At 47.0% G+C, this 20,269-nt stretch overlaps 1 protein-coding gene across 2 annotated transcripts in view; it reads left to right on the top strand.

Moving 5' to 3' along the window:
- The window catches only part of CLIC6 (chloride intracellular channel 6), a 43,267-nt gene extending 24,774 nt beyond the window's left edge, over window positions 1-18,493 (top strand). For both annotated transcript variants that reach the window (XM_032865374.1, XM_032865375.1), the window contains exons 2-6: window positions 9,983-10,092; window positions 10,705-10,830; window positions 11,461-11,567; window positions 12,111-12,292; window positions 17,936-18,493. In XM_032865374.1, the coding sequence (XP_032721265.1) occupies window positions 9,983-10,092; window positions 10,705-10,830; window positions 11,461-11,567; window positions 12,111-12,292; window positions 17,936-18,097 (687 nt within the window). In that variant the 3' untranslated portion in view covers window positions 18,098-18,493. The remainder of the gene's footprint in view (window positions 1-9,982; window positions 10,093-10,704; window positions 10,831-11,460; window positions 11,568-12,110; window positions 12,293-17,935) is intronic.
- Window positions 18,494-20,269: the final 1,776 nt, after the last annotated feature.

The raw sequence follows: 20,269 nt of genomic DNA, 5'->3' as shown, positions 1-20,269 counted from the left end.
TGTTTTTCCTCCCCTAAAAAGTAAGGCTCTCATCTGGGCAGACACCGTGGTGACCAGCTGTTCCAGTTTGCCCAGGGCCTGGGGGAGGAGGATGCAGAATTTCCAGCTTTAAAATCAGGACAGTCCTGGGGAAACCAGAATGAATTTGTTCCCCAGAGATGGTCATTTTGGGTGGGTGGTGGAAGGACCCTCAGGACAGGCAGGCTGGGGAGATGCTTGAGGACAGATGAGGCTGACCACGAGGCTGGGTGTGGTGGATGGTCTCCTTGGGCAGAAGGTGGGGTTTTGCTGACTTTAAAGGAAATGTAGGTGATGAAGAATTGCTAGAACTCTGCAAGGCAGTGGCCATTTGCTCCACGCTATGAGGATTTTTAAAAAAAAATTTATTTATTTAATTGAGAGAGAGGGAGAGAGAGCGAGAGAGAACACTAATGTGGTGAGGGGCAGAGGGAAAAGCAGATTCCCTGCTGAGCAGGGAGCCTGACATGGGTCTCAATCCTGGGACTCCGGGATCATGACCTGAGCCAAAGGTAGCCACCTAACTGACTGAGCCATCCAGGTGCCCCCTCACCATGCAAGTTTTTGTAAAGTGACTTCCATAGGTGCAGCTTAGTGCTGTGGACACTGTCAGGGGAGTTAGGTAGGAGATGAACATGTTACAGACACTAGAAGGGAGCAGTCAACCACCTGTCCTGCTCAGAAGGTTGACACAGTCCACTATGAAGGAATGCAACCAACAGGAAACAATTAATAAACAATTTGGTGCTAAGCCAGACAGAGCCATCTGTATTGAGAGCAGAATTCAGCAAAGGGCAAAAGCTATGCCCAGCAGACAGTCACAGAAAGGGATCTAGAATGGGATCAAACACCTACAGGTTGGAAGACAACAGTTAGATGGTTTTGAGGTGAACAAATGGTCTTGTAGGAGGGTGACATGGACACAGCAGTTGGCTGGAGAGAACAGCATTTGAGGAGAGTGAATGGGTTAACTGGCCTGTGTTACAGAGTGGAAAGCTTCATCCTTGGCAACAAAACAGCCGGTTATGTCACGAGGAAAATGGGTATATTCGGGAACAGCAGAGGGATTGAAATTTGGGATGTGCAAGCGATGGCAAATGAGTAGAAAAGACCAGAGCACAAAGGAGAGGAACATTACATTAGAGAGAAAAAGGAGGGACTTGCGAGGGGCTGCTCTGAATGAAAGTCTGTTGGAGAAGAGTGAGAGTTTGAGTAGGTTGATGGTTTTTCATTGGCTGCGTTACGGCAGTTTCTCATTGGCTGGGCCGTTGCCCGGTGAGGAGAAAATCTTCCTTCCTCCTGTTGGGGTAGCAAAGTTGGCTTCTTCCTGTTGGAAGATGCAGGGGATGCTTCTTTCTGTTGGGTCTGCAATGGAGTTGGTTGGGCAGGAGAAAGCTAAATAAGGTTTCCCTCATTCAGTTTCACAAAAGGAGAGGAAAGAAGGAGGAAAGGTGCAACAGATGATTAAATGTTTCTGGGTGTCAGAGATTGTCCTCCATAACATGTAATGAATTCTCACCCAGTGGGGTGGGGTGCATACTGTTACCCTATGTTGTAAATGAGGACATCAGGGTTCTGAAGGTGAGGTACTTTGCCTCGGTCACACTGCAGGGAGAGCAGTGTCATTTTAATTTGCTTTCGAACAACATTCCAGCCGAATGATCTAAGATCTAAGGAAAATGGTATCTTATCGGGGTGGTCCAAGATATAGAAAAGATCAGAGGGGTTAGCAACCCTAGGCTGGGAGACCCAGCAGGAGGCTGTTGCAGGAATTTGGGTGGGAGGCTGAGACCTTTGCTGTGCTGGGGACAGACTGATGTTCAGGTAAAGGGGCAAGAAAGACTCTGGCTTCTGTCTTGAGGACCTAGAAAGAAGCTGGAACCATTAACTGGATCCCATTTGGGAGAATAAGAGAAATCTTTATTCACCCAATCCTGTCTGTGTCTTTGGGCAAGTTACTTAGCCTCTCTGAGCCTCAGTTTTCTCCATCTGTCCAATGGGAATAGTTCTAAGGCGTCCTACAAGATTTTGAGAGGATTAAATCTGATTAAGGGCTGTCATTGGTTTAGAAACATATTTAAAATCAGAGCAGGTATTCAGGGACTCTTTGTTCTTCCCAGTTTTGAGAAATCGCCTTAGAAATCGCTGATTTTTGGAGGGCATTTCCTTCAAAAAACATTCTCATTCGACAAGAAAGGGATTGGCCAATTTGTTTCTCTCCTGCTTCACTATAATAACCTTCCTTCATGGGGTGCCTGGGTGGCTCAGCCGTTAAGCGTCTGCCTTCGGCTCAGGTCATGATCCTAGGGTCCTGGGATCAAGCCCCACATTGGGCTTCCTGCTCGGTGGGAAGCCTGCTTCTCTCTCTCCCATTCCCCCTGCTTGTGCTCCTTTTCTCTCTGTGTCTCTCACTGTCAAATAACTAAATAAAATCTTTAAAAAAAATAAGCTTTCTTCATGTGGATCTGCAGGTCTGGCGTGTAGACAGACCTTCAAATCCTGATGGAGACTCTTCCATAATGTGGAATTCACTCTGCCCCGTGACAGTGGACACAAGACAGCGCAGAACTGCTCAGGGTCCCTTAGACTTAGCATGGCAAAAGTCAGAGAGGAGATCCACTTTCACTTTCAAGCAGGGGCCTTTGGTGCCATTTCTTGAGAAGAAAGCAGTCAGTCCCCTTGGGCTTTTCAGCTCTGCCATTGGTTAAGGTGTGCACAGAGGTCCAGATGTTCTTTCCTCTGGGCCTTTCCCCAAGAGGTTGGTGCAACCACTCCCAGACATGAATGCCAGCCCAGGCCCTGCCTTTTTTGCCTCCTGGCTGAAGATGTGTTTGCTTTTGCAATTAAGAAAATGACCTGAGTTGTTAATTTTCACTTGGAATAGGTATAGGAGGCGTTACTTTTGGGAGGGGGGCGATCTGTGGCTTTTTAAGGACTGTACAGTCTGGCACGAAAATCACACTAATTGAGCCTTGTTAAAAAGTTCCCTCAATTCCATAATTGTCCGTTCTGGGGCACTCCCATTTGGTGGAGTAATGATGTTGTTGCTGCTAGTGATAATGACACTAATAGCCTGCCTTTTTTGGGTGCCCTGGAGACCCAGGTGTATCACACCAATATCCTGCAAGGCGTAGGTCTCCTTATCCTGTTTTTAAGATGGAGAAACTGAGGCTCAGGGACAACATGTGAACTGCCCGAGGTCGCACACTAGTCTGTAGCGGGGCCAGAGTTCACACCGGCTTTCCCTGGTTCCAGGCCCTGTGCTCATTCCCGTTGACCACTCTGCCTCAATATAGAAACTTCCATTTATCAGGCAAATGGAAAGAATTATACATCTTTTAAAAATTTACAGAATTAGTCAAAATCAGGAAGTCTCAGATCTACTTAAATATTGCATTTCAGGTTGAGCCATTAGAGCAAGAGGCTTGGGGAAGATTTTATAGCCCATAACTCAGGCCTTCCCCCACCCCGCCCCATCTCCCTCTCCCCCCACCTCCTTCTCTCCACTCCTGTTAGCTGTTACTCTCCATGGGTGATATCTTAGTAGGAAGAATTTGGAGCTCCTGAAAGGGAAAAGTTCATGGACGTTGGCCCAGAAAAGAAAGAGGGGGGAGGGGCTGTGAGGTACTTTCTGAAGCCAGCCAGGATTCAGGTGTATGGAAGCCACAGGACTCAGGCCTCCGGTCATTTCCCTGTGTTCCAGGAACTCTGCCAGGCCCGGTGGTAGTGGCCCTGATGAATGAAGATGGGTCCCTGCTTCCAGACACCCCCCGTTTTGAGGGTTAGAGCTATCCTAGTTCTCCCACTTGCTTCTAAATGAGAGCCAGAAGAGACCCGGGAGGAGGGCCCCCACCTTTCTACTGCTCCCCACCAGGCCTTCTCCTTGGGGTGGGACAGTCTCCCCAGCCCTGACCTGCACCAAATGGTGGGTGCAGAGGCAGGGTGGATGCAGGCTGGGCAGCCCAGGGAGCAGTCAGTGCTCCCACATTTTTCTGTCACAAGCCCTGAGGATTCCAGGCGCCACATGTCAGTGGTTGATAATGGTCGGGTCCTCAGGTACCATGCAATGTGTTCATCAGACCCCAGAGTCGGGTTGTCCATGCCGTGAGCCTGTGTGTGCAGAGGGAAGGGAGCCCAGGCCTCTGTGGAGACATGCAGTTAGTGTAGACACACTGAACTTGGGAGAGGGCTGGGCGTACGGCCTGAAGGCTAAGCGCTCTGTGCTCAGCCTTGCCGTGAACGTCTGATGGCCAGTTCCCAAGTGTGTGAGGCCATCATGCTTCCGGCAAAGGACACTGGAGGAATTCGGGGAAGTTCGTGGGTGGGACTTGAGGGAGGGAGTCATCGCCTGTCTGGTTGGCTCTGACTTTCTCTTTGGCTGGCACAGACTTTCTCTCTGTCCAGCCTTCCATGGGGTCAGCGGCCAACAGAGGAGAGTCCTGGCCCCTCCCGTCGACCACACTGGTCTTCTCAGAGGAGAAGCGGCTCTGGTGGCTGCCCGTGGCCTCCCATGTCACACTCCGCCTTCTGCCTCCTGCCTCCCCTGGTCAGCTACTGTTCGTGTTCTGGCCTAACTGCTTCCAGCACGCTGGAAACAGGACAGCCTGTCATTACTCACTGATTTTCTCCCAACCCCTGTGATGGAGCCAAATGAGCTGTTCGCCCCCACATCCCTCCTGGTTTCCTGCAGGGACTGGAATACTTCCCTGCACACGGGGTCCTGTCTGACCCCCTTGGATGAAAGCCAGCTATCAGAAAAGGGACTACAAGAATATTCCTGATTTATTGCCTCTTCTTTATCTTCCCTCTGCCCGCCCCAGTTGTCTTTCATTTTACATTTGGGTAGAGGAGGGGAAAAGTGCTTACTTTATAGAATGGGTTTAACCTTTGGGCCCCATAGAATTTTCTAGAAAGAAGGTAGAGCCAAGTAGTTGGAGAATCAGGGTGGTGGGTGTGTGGCCTGCTCTGGAGGAAAGGAGAGGGAGGGGTGCTGAGGAGCTGCCAAAAATACTTGATGGGGGTCGTCACCCCGGTGTCAGGTCTGGACTGGGGTCCCAGGAGTCCACTTGGTCCCTCAAAGGCAGTGGCAGGGTAGGAACATTTTAGTGGAAGCCTGGGGCGTGGGAGGTGCCCCTTCCCTGTAACCGCAGCACAGAGCTGGAGAGGTGGTCTGCCTGAAGCAAAAAGCAGTGAAAGGAAATTTGAAAAAAAAAAAAAAATTTTCTTTTCCCCCACAGATTCTAAATGGCACGAATATGCAAAGAGCAAGTGGGAGAGACTCTAGTTTGCCAGCCTTTATGGTGTGACATGGGGACCCTTCTGCCTCGGGCCTGGGGGGCTCCTGTGCGGGGGAGGTGAGGGCAGGCCAGAAAGGCAGCTTCTTCTCAAGTCCGCAGCTGTGGCAAAAGGAAAGTCTCGGAACGTGTCAGAGGCATTCCTGTTTTCCTTTTTGAGAATTACCATCACAGGCCCTCCGAACTGTTGAATCTGAAAAGCACAATTCTGGATTATCCAAGCGTCTGGGACTTCACTGGAAACAAGACACTCGGCGCTCTTAAACTGCTTCATCTGATTTTATCAGAAATGTGCACATACAAAACCCCCACCCCCCCACCCGTGGGCTGAGAAGCTTCGCTGAGAAATTTTAGCCCAGGGTGTAATTAGCCCGGGAGAATTATCAGCAACGGAAAATAAAACCTGGTACCATAAAACGTCTCAATTAGGGCGACGGTGTCAGTTAGTCACTCCTGCTGTCCGCGTATTTATCCCATCATCTCCAGGGCTTCGTGAACCTGACCTGGACCGGCCCCTCCCGGGTGTTGCGCAATCCCGGGCAGCCGAGCGCCTCGCTCCGCCCTCGGTTCTGCCGGCGTGTCCTAGCCCTGAAAACACATTAAAGTAATCAAGTTGGGCAGCAAGGCGTCCTCGGCGGCCCCCTCCCCCACGTGTTCCCCTGACCCCCTCATGTGCAGCGGACCAAGACAGGGAAGTGTGTTCAGAGCCATTTAAGATGAGGCGACATCGCGCATGTAAAGCTTATTGGCAGCCTGGCGCCTGGCGCCTTCCGGAGGACGGACTCACTCTGGAAAGTGCCGGACAGTCCCCAGCCCGCTAGCGCCGCTGGCACGCGACGGTGCTGCTTTGGGGCCACTTGGGGGTGGTGCAGAGGGCAGTCGTGACTTTCATCCCTGCCTTCCGAGCTCCGGGCGCGGCGCCCTGCGCCATCCTCCCGCCACCTGTCTCCGGTCGTCCCTCTTCCGGAAAGGAGCCTGTTCCCCGGTGTCCGTGTCTACAGAGCTGGGGGGCGAGGCAGGTTTTACTGTGAGGGGACGTATGGCTCCTAACCCCCACCCCAGAGATGGCAGATCCGCACGGGCTCCGCGGGATTTGGCCGCATTTGGAAGGAGTTATGACAGGGGTCCCGAGGCTGCAGAGACGAGGGGGAAGGAGAACGGAAACACTTGCCCCACTCCGCAGAACTTAACCTTAGACTTGACTGTGCTTAGTGTCACCACTATAAAAATAAGAGCTTTGGAAGCGGCGAGCAAGTCAGGACTGGCCGAAGTATGCGGCTTTCGGTCCCTGCGCTTTCTGAGCCCCGCCCCCCTCTTGGCTCGATTCTGCCCCAACCTGCCGCGGTTAAGAAAGAACCGGGACTTAGAGGGGTCCTTGCAGCCAGGCACCTGGAGTTTTATGTAACTCAGCTCTGCTCTTCATGCTCCGGAAGGGAGAGAGGAGGAGCCTGGGCAGCTTTCGGAATGGCCAGGAGGGGGTGGATCCTGGGGCAGGGAATGGCTTCTGGTGGCCAAGCAGGATGCTGTTTCGGGGCCCATCTGCAAGGGAGTTGTACTGCCCACTCGGTGGGGTGGAGGGTCCTGCCTGTCCACCTCTCCTCTCCAACCCTCCAGCTCCCAGAAGCTTCAGACTCCAGCTGGGGGAATCCTTAGGCCCTTTTCCCCTGCTGGGTCGACAGGCCAGCACCTGCCCCTGGGGGAGGGAGGGTTGGAGGGCTGGAGAGGGTAGGCTGTGCTGCGACCATGGCCTGGAGCTTCCGGGACTCTGAACCCAGCCCTCTGAGTCTGTGGGTGCCTCTTTACGTGCATGAAGTCCACCTTCATGGGTCTCCCGCCACCAGCATGGTGTCACCTTGGAAGAGCTTGTTAAAAATTCATATCCTTGGGCCCCAGGCAAAACTTACTGAACCCAACTCTCTATGACGTTTTAATTCATTGTTTTACTTTTTTATTTTATGTATGTATGTATGTATGTATGTATTTATTTATTTATAAGTAAGTCATGCAGTAAAGTAACCCAAACGTAAGACCTGCCACTTGAATATACCTGCGTAGCCACCATGGAGATCAAGATCTAGAACATTTCTGCTACCAAGAAGCCTCCTTCCCATTCTTCCCAGATAATACCCGACTTTCTAGGGACCACTGTTCTTCGGACTTTCACGAACCAGAGGAGTTTGCCTGTGTCTGAACTCCTATGAGTGTGTTTTTTTTCTCTTAACAACCAGCTGTTGGGGATTCATCCACATTGTTGCCTATAGTAATAGCTAATTTTTTTTTCCCATTGTGGTGTAGCGCCCTATTGTATGAATGGACTACAGTGTATGTCCTTGTTCTATGCCTGATGATATCTGGGCTGTTTCCTGGTCTTGACTATTGTACCAGAGCTACTGAGAACATTCCTATGAGTGTCTCTAGTGTTCCTCAGCATTTCCTTTTTGTCAGGCATGGAATTACCATGTTGTAAGGCTTATTTTTTATTATTTTTTAAGTTTAATTTTATTATGTTAGCCATCATTAGTTTTTGATGCAGTGTTCCATGATTCATGGTTTGCGTATGACACCCAGTGCTCCATGCGATTCCTGCCCTCCTTAATACCTACCACCCGGCTCACCCATCCCCCTCCCCTTTCTCCTCAAACCCCTCATTTTGTTTCTTGGAGTCCATAGTCTCTCATGGTTCTCCTGTTTCCCCTCCCTTCATTTTCCTCTTCCTTCTCCTTGGGTCTTCCATGCTATTCCTTATGTTCCAGAGATAAGTGAAACCATATGATAATTGACTTTCTCTGCTTGATTTATTTAGCCTAATCTCGCCGTAGAGTTTATGTTTAACTTTGGTAGATGACTGCTAAACAGTTCTCCAGAGTACTTGTGCCGTTTGCCCTCTGACCAGCAGCGAATGGCAGTTCAGTTGCTCTGCATTCTTGTCAACACTTGGTACTGTCAGACCTTTTCACTGTAGCCGTTCTGGGAGGTGTGCCGTGGGATCTCTCTGTGGCTTTAATTTGCACTGCCCTCCTGCTTACAGATGTTAGGAACATTTTCATGAGCTTGTTGGCCATTTGGATGTGTCTTTTGTAAAAAGTCTGATCAAGTCTTTTGAAAACTGGAAGTCTCTTGCGCTCTTTATTTCTAGGACATCTTTTTTTTTTAATTTTCTTTTTTTGTTTGTTTTCTGGTGGGCTTTATATTAACATATAATGTATTATTTGTTTCAGGGGTACAGGTCTATGAATCATCAGTCCTACACAGTTCGCAGCACTCACCATAGCACATTAGGACATCTTATTATTAACGGCCCCTCCAGGGGTGCCTGGGTGGCTCAGTCACTAAACATCTGCCTTTGGGTCTGGTCATGGTCCTGGGGTCCTCAGATCGAGTCCTGCATCTGGCTCTCTGCTTGGCGGGAAGCCTGCTTCTCCCTCTCGCACTCCTCTGCTTGTGTTCCCTCTCTTGCTGTGTCTTTCTCTGTCAAATAAATAAACAAAATCTGGAAAAAAAGAAAAGAAAGAAAGAAAGAGAAAAAAGAAGACAAAAACCAGTCCCTTCAGGTGACTTAAGGAACCATCTCTCTGAAGGTCCTGTTTTCTTGACATCAGTTTTGGTCTTTCTTCAGTTTCCAACCCAGCAAGCAGCTCGCTTCCTGTCTCGTCTTGTGAGGCAGGTTACAGATGCGGTGCTGTCCTGTCCTGCTTCTCTTAACCATAGGCGGTAGGGTTAACTGTGGCTGTGTTTCTGTCACTGAGGTCTGGCTGGGTGTGGGGCTTGCCGTCTGGAGATGTGAAGAGCATGTCCAAGCCCTCTTCTTGCCTTTCCAGCAGCATCTTACTGTGCCACAAGCTTGTCAGAGACCTGAGGCTTGGGGGAAAGATGGCAGGAGAAAGAAGCATCTGGGAACTTCCTTTATTGCCTTTGATCCTACTGCTCCATTTCTAAGGGCATGTGGAGTCCTCCCCCCCTTCCCCATCACCTGCCTTTGAGAAGTGTGTTTAGTATGAGTGTGTCTACGTTTAGGGGAGGTGTGTGTGGATATAACCTGCTTTGGGTCACCAGGGAGGAGTCACTCCCCTCTCAACACCAACTGTGTAATAATCCCCCTTCTCAGTAGAAATGCTCCCCATCTCTCAGCGGCCCCATGAGTCAGATGAGGGGCTATCCAAGTGTGGTAGTGTACAGGGATCTAGAACGTGTACAATGCACCCCTCTCATTCTGGAGACGGGCACCACAGAGACCACGAGGGCTGGTGTCTCGGTTGGAGAACCTGCTGGTGGGTTTCTAAGCCTGCTCCTCCTGGAAAGAGGGGTGCTGCTTCTGGAGACTATCGTGAGACAGAGGAGGGAAAGAGCATGTCTTTTTTGTGGGCCTTTGGTAACAAAGGGAGTTCCCAGGGGCTGCTCTCTCCCTGAGTGCAGGCTGGGCAGAGGCCCAGCATGGCAGGAAGTGGTGAGTGGTGGGAAAGGAGGAGGAAATGCTCGGTGCAGCCAATCCCTGTGCTTCCCCCACCCTCACCCTGGCGGGGCTCAGCGGCTCCGTGAAATGGCCCCGGAAGGGTATTTACAGTGTTATGACCATTAACACAAATGTGTAACGGTTTTGTGCCTGCGCGTTGTGGAATCTGGCATTTGTCACCGTGAAACCGGCTCTGATGAAGATTCCTTTTTCCACTTAGGCTGGTTACGATGGTGAGAGTATTGGGAATTGCCCGTTCTCCCAGCGCCTCTTTATGATTCTCTGGCTAAAGGGCGTTATATTTAATGTGACAACAGTGGACCTGAAGAGGTAAGATGGGCCTTTTGCATTACTGGAAGAACTGTACTTTACTCCTGGCAAACCCATTCACACCCACACCCGTTCTCACCTGCACTCGCACCCCCCCACACTCACATAACACACGCACACACCACGCACTCACACATTCAAAACTCAGGCACACTCACACGTACACACACTCCACACTCACGCACTCCTAGGACCCAAGGGCAATATCGTGGCCCATCCATCCTCGGTCAGGATCCTGAACGGAAGCCCGAGTCTGGGCTTCTGACGCAACGACAGGACTGGATCCAACGTGATCCGGGAGGAGTTGGGGGCACCGTAAGGAACTCGCTCCTCTAGCTACTGGTCTGCCAAGAACCTCTCAAAAGCCTGTGTGAGCAGCTCTCCTGCGATGACAATGGGGCAATTTTGCTTTCTCACCTCTGCCTCCAGATAAGCATCACACTTTTGTTGTCAGTAGGACATTTTGGAGACCCACGATCACTGTTGACATTCTTAAGGGTTGCCCCCCATAAACTGGGGAGGACTGGGCTGAGCTTTGGAAATGAGTCTGCAGGTTGGCAACTGTTTATACAAAAGCTGGTGCTTACCGCACCCCTCCTCCCCCCACCCCAGGAAACCCGCAGACCTGCAAAACCTGGCTCCTGGAACAAACCCTCCCTTTATGACTTTTGATGGCGAAGTCAAGACGGACGTGAATAAGATCGAGGAGTTCTTAGAGGAGAAACTAGCTCCCCCGAGGTAGGCCTCGAAAACCAGCATTCACAACCCGATTGTCACTTTCCCCCCTCTTCACAGACAATTTGTAAGCTCCTGGCTTCAGTGTATTTGGTTTTCTGTGGCCACGGTACTTCATTTCCTTTGCTGTACTGCGGTGTGCCACAGAAAACACCGAGCGAGATCAGAAGGCTTGAGTGACGGTAGGCCTGGGTCTCTCTGCTCTGCACCTGCAGGTTGGCAATCATGGTTTAATGGCAGGAAGTGGGGGAGGAGGTGGGTTGATGTTGCATGGGTCGGCCATTTCTTAGGTCCACTGCTGGAAGGTAAGGCGTGCAGGGTAGCATGCAATGTTGCAGAGTGCTGGACCCAGAAGAGAACCTTCTAGTGTCCCACCTTCATCTTACTTGGAAGGGAGCTAAGACCAGCAGGGTCCAAGGTGTGCCAGGACGAGAACAGCAAGTGCTTTCTCCCTAGACTATTGCTTCCAAGACTTGGAGATAAAAAGATTAGGAGAACATTCCAGAGGGAAGTGTTCTCATTTATATCCACTCAGAGAAAGACTTGTCTGCCTCCCCCCACCCCCCCAACCACTTGCATGAACCCAAATCAAACATTGCTTATCTGTGATGCTCCAATTCTGAATTTTTCAAGGTACCCTAAGCTGGGGACCCAACACCCTGAATCTAACTCTGCAGGGAATGATGTGTTTGCCAAATTCTCCGCATTTATAAAAAACACCAAGAAGGATGCGAACGAGAGTGAGTACCTGTTGTCTTCCTGTTCAGTGTTCTCCATGTGGACGACCCCTTGCACAGCCTCTGGTGTGGCTGCTTCTAAGATCCTGGGGGTTCTGACTAATGTCCCTGGGGGTAGGGACCTGTATCTGGAAAGGAGGAACAATGCCTCTAATACTGAATCGGCACGTTGGTTTCAGGAGCTCGAGGTTGGGAGCCCAGAAAAAAACATTTTGAGGGGAAAAGAATGCCCACCAGGAATTCCCTGCTGCACCATGAGAATCAGTTTCAAGGATGCTCCTGCCGGTGCTTATTTCATTATGGGCTTCCCATAAATATTTCTGAATAAGTGGATGAGTCCAAGAAGGATCATTGTTGTGTAGACAGCAGAACTATTTTCCAAGGAGGAGTGAGTCCTTTATGCAGATCTTAGAAATCCACATCCCTCCCTTCAGTTCCCTGTGCTGCCCAGCCGTGTGTCAGGAGGGAAAGGTGATTGACTCCTTCCTTGATATCTAGAGAAAGGTGACAATAATTTTTACAATTTTTTTTGCCTTTATGTTCTAGTTTATGAGAAGAACCTGCTGAAGGCCCTGAAGAAGCTGGATAATTACTTAAATAGCCCTCTGCCGGATGAAATTGATGCCTACAGTACCGAGGACATCGCTGTTTCTGGAAGGAAGTTCCTGGATGGGGACGAGCTCACATTAGCTGACTGTAACCTCTTACCCAAGCTCCACATTATAAAGGTTTGATGTTCCTCCAATCACAGGTGCTGAATACACGAATAGAGCTTTGTTTTATTTTGGCCAGACATCAAAACAATCTAAAATGCAGACTCTTGAGTTAAAAAGTCAGGTATTTTGCTTGTTTATTTGTTTATTTGCTTTTTTTCTGTTTGAGGTGGTTGACTCCTAAGTCTCAGATACAAGTATATTCCCAGGTTTTTCAGGTGGTCTCAAGAAACATTTGGGAGCTTGGCTTCCACCCCTCCCTCCTCACTGCTTCTTGTTCCAAGTCTTACCCCCAGAGCCTAAAGAAAAGTTATATGAAGACAGCTTGAGGGCAACATTGACTATACCTGGCATTTAATGCTTGAGCCTTGGAGACGATGTGCCGAATCTGGGAACACTGCAGTGTGTGTGAACTCAGTCACTTGTTGGTGATTAGCTGGGGAAATGGCTCTGCGTAGGGATGACAGAGGTGTGTCTTCTCAGCTCTTAATATCTACCCCCTACAGCTAGGGAGCAGCTCCTTGGCTGGGCCTCTGCCAGATTTGGCATTGTGTCTTCCCAGATAGTTGAACAGGAAGTCAGCTTCATGTGTCATTTATTTTAGGGTTTAAAGGCTCCCTGGACCAGTGGTTCTCCAGCATTAGTAGGTATAAGAATTATTTGGGGAGCTTTTTAGAATTGTAAATCCTGCCATCCAGCCTCTGGTCTCCTCAGTCAGAACTTCTGGGGGTGATCCTGGGGGATTCCAAAGTAGATGGCCCAACACGTGGCCTCTGGAGTTATGGCTGCCTCTCAGTGGTATCCCTAGCCTTCAGGTCACTTACAGGTGTTAACTGCTATCATCATCACAACTGCAACATTTTTGGCCCTCAGGAGCCTCAGAAGCCCCAGGAAGAAGCCCAAACCTTGTTCTGGGGCACCTTGATGATTAAAATCCCACCCAGTCCAAACCCAAGTCCTTGGTAGAAGGACAGGGAGATGAGCGAGAAGACAGAGGGAGTTAAATTGAGGACCCTGTGATCTAATAAGGCATGTCATTGACTTTTAGAAATTTACAAATTAGGCTCATCTGTCTGTGTTGCTGAGGCTTCCTCAGGCTACCAGCAGCCCCCGCTGCTCTTCATCATTGCCTTGCCTTTCACTTCTGCATTTCTTCTTCCTTCCTGATTCCGTTCCTAACCCTTGCCCCGTTTCTCTTCTTCTGTCTTCCCGGGTGTGCTTGAAGGATACTAACTTGAAACTCAAGCCTTGAATATGTGTCTGAGCCCTTAAGTGAATATTGTTTTCAATAACTTTGCCAGTTCCCCAACACCTAAAATGTAGTATAAGCATCTCAACTCATCAAAACCTACGTTTGGGAGCCATTTTCCAACAAGCTATTTATGTGGTTGTGTGTGGTTTAGCCCTCACAGTGGTTGTTTTTGTCATCATTGCTTCGACCAGTGTAACATCGCAGAGGTACGTGGAGGTTGGGGAAGAGCAAGAGAAATGCCCCAGCCATGTGCCATCAATTGCCACTTGTTTCGCTCCTATAGGAAAAGAGTATTTTAAATTTCAGTAGATGGGGTAAACTTCAGAGTAAAATAAAGAAGTTCCTCGCTCCAGTGTAAGACCATAGAGCAAATTCTTCAAAGCCATTGAGCATTCAAAATACCAAACAGCTTCATAATCTTTCAGGATGGAGCAACTTCGGAAGGGAAATGAGACTGGGTATAAAGGAATTTATGGTAAAAGATGAGAGAGTAAAGGAATTTATAATCTATTCTTTTTCCTGAAATCCAGCAAAAATAACATGAAAAAAAAAAAAACAGAGTAAAGCTTCATCTGTCATAAAATCAGAAAAGGACAGAACGCTAATTCAAAGACTAAGAAACTTTGTCCGGTGTGAGGTGTCACAGAGCCAGTGCAGCCTTCCCTGTATCTTTAGCAAAGTTCAGATTTCTCCAAAAGTAAATAGTACAGTCCTGAAATGCCCAACCCAAACTTCTTTGAGGACTAGGGCCATGAGAGGAGAATAAGGGAACAGCCCCACACAGATTACTTGTGGGCTGAGGTCTCTGGGGAGGGAGAGCTGAAGCAGAAAGCATGCAGAGGTGCTATCTTTGTATTCTGCCACTGGTCCCCTAATCTGAAGGAACGGGGAGGGGAGGTGGTAAGAAGGGATGTGGCATTCTGCTTTGTAGCTGCTGTGTAGAGAACAGAAATAATCCTTGAACTAGTCAAGAGAGAGACTGTAAGTTGCTTGGGCTTCATTTTTAGCCATGGTGACCTCCTGCCTAATCTTTGAGTCTCAGAGTGGAGGATGCTCTAACCTCAATCTTGATTCTGACCCTGACCCTGACCCTACTCCTAATGTGTCTGTGGGGTGGAGTATAGAGCATGTTTGGTGAGAGAGTTTATGAGGGTAGACATCCACATTGGTCTCCCAGCTGCTGTGAATCACTGCCTTTGCCCTCCATACTGCTTTTAAAAAGTGTTAAGTCCAATAGATCTGCCTCATTAAAAGATGATTAATAACCATTAAGAACCTAAGTAGGACTTCTGTGAGGATAGAGATGATCAAGAAGGACCGGGGAAAAAGGAGAAAGAGAAGGATCTGAAATGGAAAGGGCAGATGAGAAACACCTATCTGATGAGGAATTGCTCCAGTAAATGAAAATACATTCTAGTCAGATTCTTCTCTGTGACCTTCAAGACATGAAAGAGAACATGGATCTTTTGAGAAAAAGCTCAGAGATGAAGAAGATATCAAAAAACTATAACATCACAAGGAAGAGGAAAATCAGGCTGGTGGAACTCAAGACAAAAACTTAAAGACAAGTTTAATAATTTCAAAAATAAAAGTTACATTACACATAGCAAGACATAGAAAAAGACATTGCAAAAATTCATCAGGGACCTGGAGGACAGGCCTGAGACATCATCCAAAATTAAGTGGAGAAGCAGCAAGGGATAAAAGTGATTAGAGATTTCCTGGATGTACATAGTTAAGAACCAGAGAACAGGAGAGAAAAAAGAAAGGAAGAGAAGGAGGGAAAATTATTTTGAACTAAAGGATGATCTGAACCTTCAGTATAAACAACATGCCATGACCGGAAAAGTAAAATCCAGAACAATCAACACACTATGATATACGTGATAAATGATAAATTACTGAACTTTGAGGATCAAAAGAACACTTTGGGTGTCCGGACAATAAGAGAATTAATAATAATAATAATAATAATTAATAATAATAATAAAAAACAGTAAAGCCACCTATAGAGGGAAGAAATTCAGACTGGTCTCATGCATCTCCATGACCACATTAAAACCCAGAAAACTGGGGCACCTGGGTGGCTCAGTCAGTTGAGCGTACTCTTGATCTTGGCTCAGGTGACAATCTCATGGGTGGTGGGATCGTGCCCTGCTTCGGGCTCCATGCTCAGTGGGGAGTATGCTGGAGATTCTCTCTCTCCCTGTTCCTCCTCCCTCACTGCACATGCTCTCTCTAAAATAAATAAGTAAATCTTTTAAAAAAACCAGAAAATGGCGGTTTAATAGTTATAGAGAATCAAAGGAAAGATTGTATGATGTAAGAATTCATATCCAGGTAAATTGTCGTTTTTACCTGGATTTCTAATCTTAATAAAATAAGTGCTCCTGAGCCATTTTTTAAAAATAAAACTTTCCGCTGGGCAGAGGGGGGTTGGGGGGGGGTTATGGACATTGGGTAGGGTATGTGCTATGGTGAGTGCTGTGAAGTTTGTAAACGTGGAGATTCACAGACCTGTACCCCTGGGGGGAAAAATATATATATATATATGTTTATAAAAAATAAAATTATTAAAAAAAAAAATAAAACTTTCCTGTGATGAAATAATAAAATGTTCATCAAAATAAGAATCCAGGAATAGAGACGGTGTGTGGCATAAAAGGCTAGTGATAAACATAGAACCTATTTAAATCTAAAGACAGAACTAAAGACTAAACAATGTTGGGAATTATAGTTAAAGAACAGAATCAGAAGACTAAACAATGTTGGGAATTATAGTTAAAGAACAGAATCAGAACATGGTAAACTTGGATGTTTTTTGCAACCAGTGGAAGGGGGATAAGGGAGAAGAAATGGAAAAAAAGTGCAGAGTTGTACTAATTTCCTTATTTGTCATAATCAGGAGTAAATAGATATCATCTAAACTTGACAGATCAAGAAATAGAGAATCTCTATTATTTAAGGTTATACTGAAAACCATGAGAAAAGTTAAAATAGACCATAAGCTTCCAAGTGACCAGAAAGAAACACACAAACACACATACATTAGTATACACAGAAAGACAGAAAACAATATAAATATTAAATTCAGAATAGGTACCATAAAAAGAAGATTATATCTATAGGAGGCATACACTTAATAAATTTGCTCAAAAATGTTAAAATTTAAAAAAATTTTAAATTTAAAAAAAATTAAAATTTGTCTTGCAAAACAAAAGGAAAGCAGAATCTTAACATTGATAGCAATAAGGTTGAATTCAGGTAAAAGATGTTAAACAATTTAGGAGGGTTTCTGACAGTTATATATTGTCTTATTTTGCTGCATCAATGACTTCTGGCCTGCAAGATCTGAGTAATAGGTCCCAAAGATCTTCTAATTTGTGTTGTCCCATGTTCACTTCAACCAGACAACCCAGAAACCAATGCAATAAGAGGCAACAGAACAGAACTGAACTTTGTAGCCCTGGGTCACTGTTAGGGGATGAATTGCATCTCCTCAAATTCATATGTTAAAGTCCAAATCCCAGGAACCTGGTAGAATGCCCAACAGAATATACTCTCCTTTCTGACAAATTCCCCAACAACACCCCTCCAGCCAGAGGAAACATCTCACACTGTAATGTTTCTCATGATGTTCACTCTCAGTTGCCCTGTCCTCACAGCCACCATTTCCATGAGGATAAGATTTGTGTCCTTTTGTTGAACCTGAGATGATCTCTTTAGTGATAGGACAATGGAAATATGTAGGAATAACATACACAGATATCTGGGATTTCAGGAGGGAAGGCTCAACAAGCAGAAAAAGAGAGCACTTCACAGTAAATCTGGCACATTCTGAACTGAAGAGCCTCATGAATCTTTAGGCACCAAATAACATAACAGCAGAACTCACAAAGCCCAAACTGCTGGCAAGACAAGATCTCCAACAAAGTAGAGACTAAATTCATGCCGGCGGATCCCAAGGACAATCTGGGATAAACTGGTGAGCGGGATCGTGTGTGTAGGAGCCACTCTTTTTTTTTTTTTTTTTTAAGAGAAACAGTGAGAGAGGGAACACAAGCAGGGGGAGCAGGAGAGAGAGAAACAGGCTCCCCACTGAGCAGGGAGCCCAATGCAGGACTCCATCCCAGGATCCTGGGATCATGACCTGAGCTGAAGGCAGACTTATGACTTAAGAGCCACCCAGGCGCCCCTGGAGCCACTCTTTTGAGCCCAGTGCTTTCATAGACTTTCCTGTTGCAAAGTTAAAGTGTAATTTGGGTGTAGCCTGGCTGGCTGTAGGAAGTATACATCAGGACTCCAGAAAGAGAATATATTACACACCGCAAAAGAGTGGATTGTCTGATCTAATTGTCTACATTAGTGGGCTTTTCCTTTGCTGATTGTTTCCTCTTGATTTTCAGATTGTGGCCAAGAGATACAGAGATTTTGAATTTCCTTCTGAAATGACTGGCATCTGGAGATACTTGAACAATGCTTATGCTAGGGATGAGTTCACGAATACGTGTCCAGCTGACCAGGAGATTGAACATGCATATTCAGATGTTGCAAAAAGAATGAAGTGAAGCCAGAGTGTTTTCCGTCTTATTTTCAGTTGTTTGAGCTAGGCTGTGATGCGAGTGTGTTCTTTGTGAGTGTACCATTTGTATTCCTTCCAATAACCATGATGCCCCTATTTTAATAATACTGTATCATAGCTAAATGGTACATGGCCTTGTGATTTGTCAACTCACTTGTGTATCTGAATAATACCAGTACATATTGTGACACACACCCCTTGTCCGGTTGACTTCTTAATTTACTTCTTTGGCACTCTCGGACCCTGTAAACCATTATATTAGGGCATGTGTTTTGCAGTTTAAGTTTCAGAGCAAATTAGATTTGGGTTCAATTCCTCCTCCAATTTTTAAAAAAATTCATCTGTCTCTGGTAGTTTTCCTAATCGTCATATGCAGCTTATTTTTCTCCTCTAAAGTAGCAGGGTTTTTTGTTTTTGTTTTTGTTTTTTTTGGAACAAAAATACTGTTTTTGTAGTCACAATATGATTACATGCCTATTTTAATATTTTAAAACAATGTCAGAGAATATAAGGAAGGGAAAAAAGAAACCACCTAAAATTTCACCCCACCTAAATAATTGCTGATAACTTATCGGTGAACATCTTCCCTCCCTTAGCTCTTGCAGATGTTTGCTGCACACAACTCCATTCCTGTGAAGTTGGTGAGGGGACCTTAGGGTGATGCCTTTGGTGATCATCCACAGAGGATCCAAAAAGATTTGACCCTGCAGAGCTAGAGGATGCTTGCGATCAGGTTTCACAGGTGGAGAGTTGGCGTTCACGGACCTACAGGGACCTGCAGGGACCACGGGGGCTGGGAGCTATGGGAGATCCCTTCTCTGCCTTGACACAACTTTGGTGATGCCATGGTTGTTTGTTCCAACTTCTTTTTGGATGCCTTCTCTTGCTCTGCCCCCTCTCATGAGGCCATGCCTTCATGGGGACCACTCAACACAAGCTGCCCATTGGAGGACCCTCCTGCCCTATGGTGAAATGTGAAGCAAACACACTTCGATTCTTTCTAAGGGCTGCCCTCAGACCCAGAGCTGGACTTCTTCGGTGGTGAGGGGCTGTGGGGCTAGCCTCATTCTCATTGCTTCTCCGGCCTTTACAGAGTCATTTCAAGGTTAGGCAGGGAAATTCCAGAGAGACTGAATTCGTGATGACTACTCTTGTGCAGTTCTGGTAACCAGTCAGGTTGGGGAGGAAGTGGAAACTCTAGGCTGGAGAGTTTTCTGGTTTGTCTGTGACTTGCCTGTCACCTTGCCCTGCAGCCAGCCTCATTCTGTAGTGTGTCTGGGCTAGGCTGCCTGGCTCCAGCTGAAAGCACGGAGACAATGTGGAAGGCTGTGTAGATATGCTCACAACCCCTCTGGGTATGAGCATTCTCAAGCATTCTTGGGGTTACGCTCCTTTGACATTTACATACATCTTATAGAAACCCTCTTGTCCATTTGGTGGTAGCCTGTGGTTGATGCTAAATGCTCATTAAAAAAATATGCATTTGCTCTATGGGTATTTATTTGGAAAGGAATTTATTGGATTTATTTGGAAAAGAGTAAGATGCAGGGCACCTGGGCGGCTCAGTGGGTTGAGCATCCAACTCCTGATTTCCTCTCTGGTCCTGATCTCAGGGGAGATGGAGCCCTGCATCAGGCTCGAGTCTGCTTGAAGGTTTTTTTTTTTTTTTTTTATTTGACAACAGATCGCAAGTAGGCAGAGAGGCAGGCAGAGAGAGAGAGGAGGAGGAGGCAGGCTCCCCGCTGAGCAGAGAGCCCGATGCGGGACTCGATCCCAGGACCCTGAGATCATGACCTGAGCCGAAGGCAGAGGCTTTAACCACTGAGCCACCCAGGCGCCCCTCGAGTCTGCTTGAAATTCTCTCTCCTTCTCCCTTTGCCCCTCATGCCTGTGCTCTTTCTCTAAAATGAGTTAAGCAAATCTTTAAAAAAAAAAAAAGTAATAAAATGCATTAACAACAACTCTTCTGGGATTTAGTGACAAATGTCTAGTATGAGAACCAAAGTCCATAATCTGGTGGCTACTTTGTATTCCTTCTTACTAGAGGCTCCAGTTTCATGCAGGGGCTGCCCACCCAGCATCGGCTTTCTTTGTTAATCCTTTCTGTTTTTGGCGGTCATGTCTAGCATTCCCCATCATGCATGTTTCATATCTCTTT

This window comes from Lontra canadensis, unplaced genomic scaffold (assembly GCF_010015895.1).
Source record: "Lontra canadensis isolate GAN:19392208 unplaced genomic scaffold, GSC_riverotter_1.0 scaffold29, whole genome shotgun sequence".
In the NCBI taxonomy this organism is placed as follows: Eukaryota; Metazoa; Chordata; class Mammalia; order Carnivora; family Mustelidae; genus Lontra; species Lontra canadensis.
Note: the sequence above shows the minus strand (reverse complement) of the source record. Positions and strands in the feature narration are given on the sequence as shown.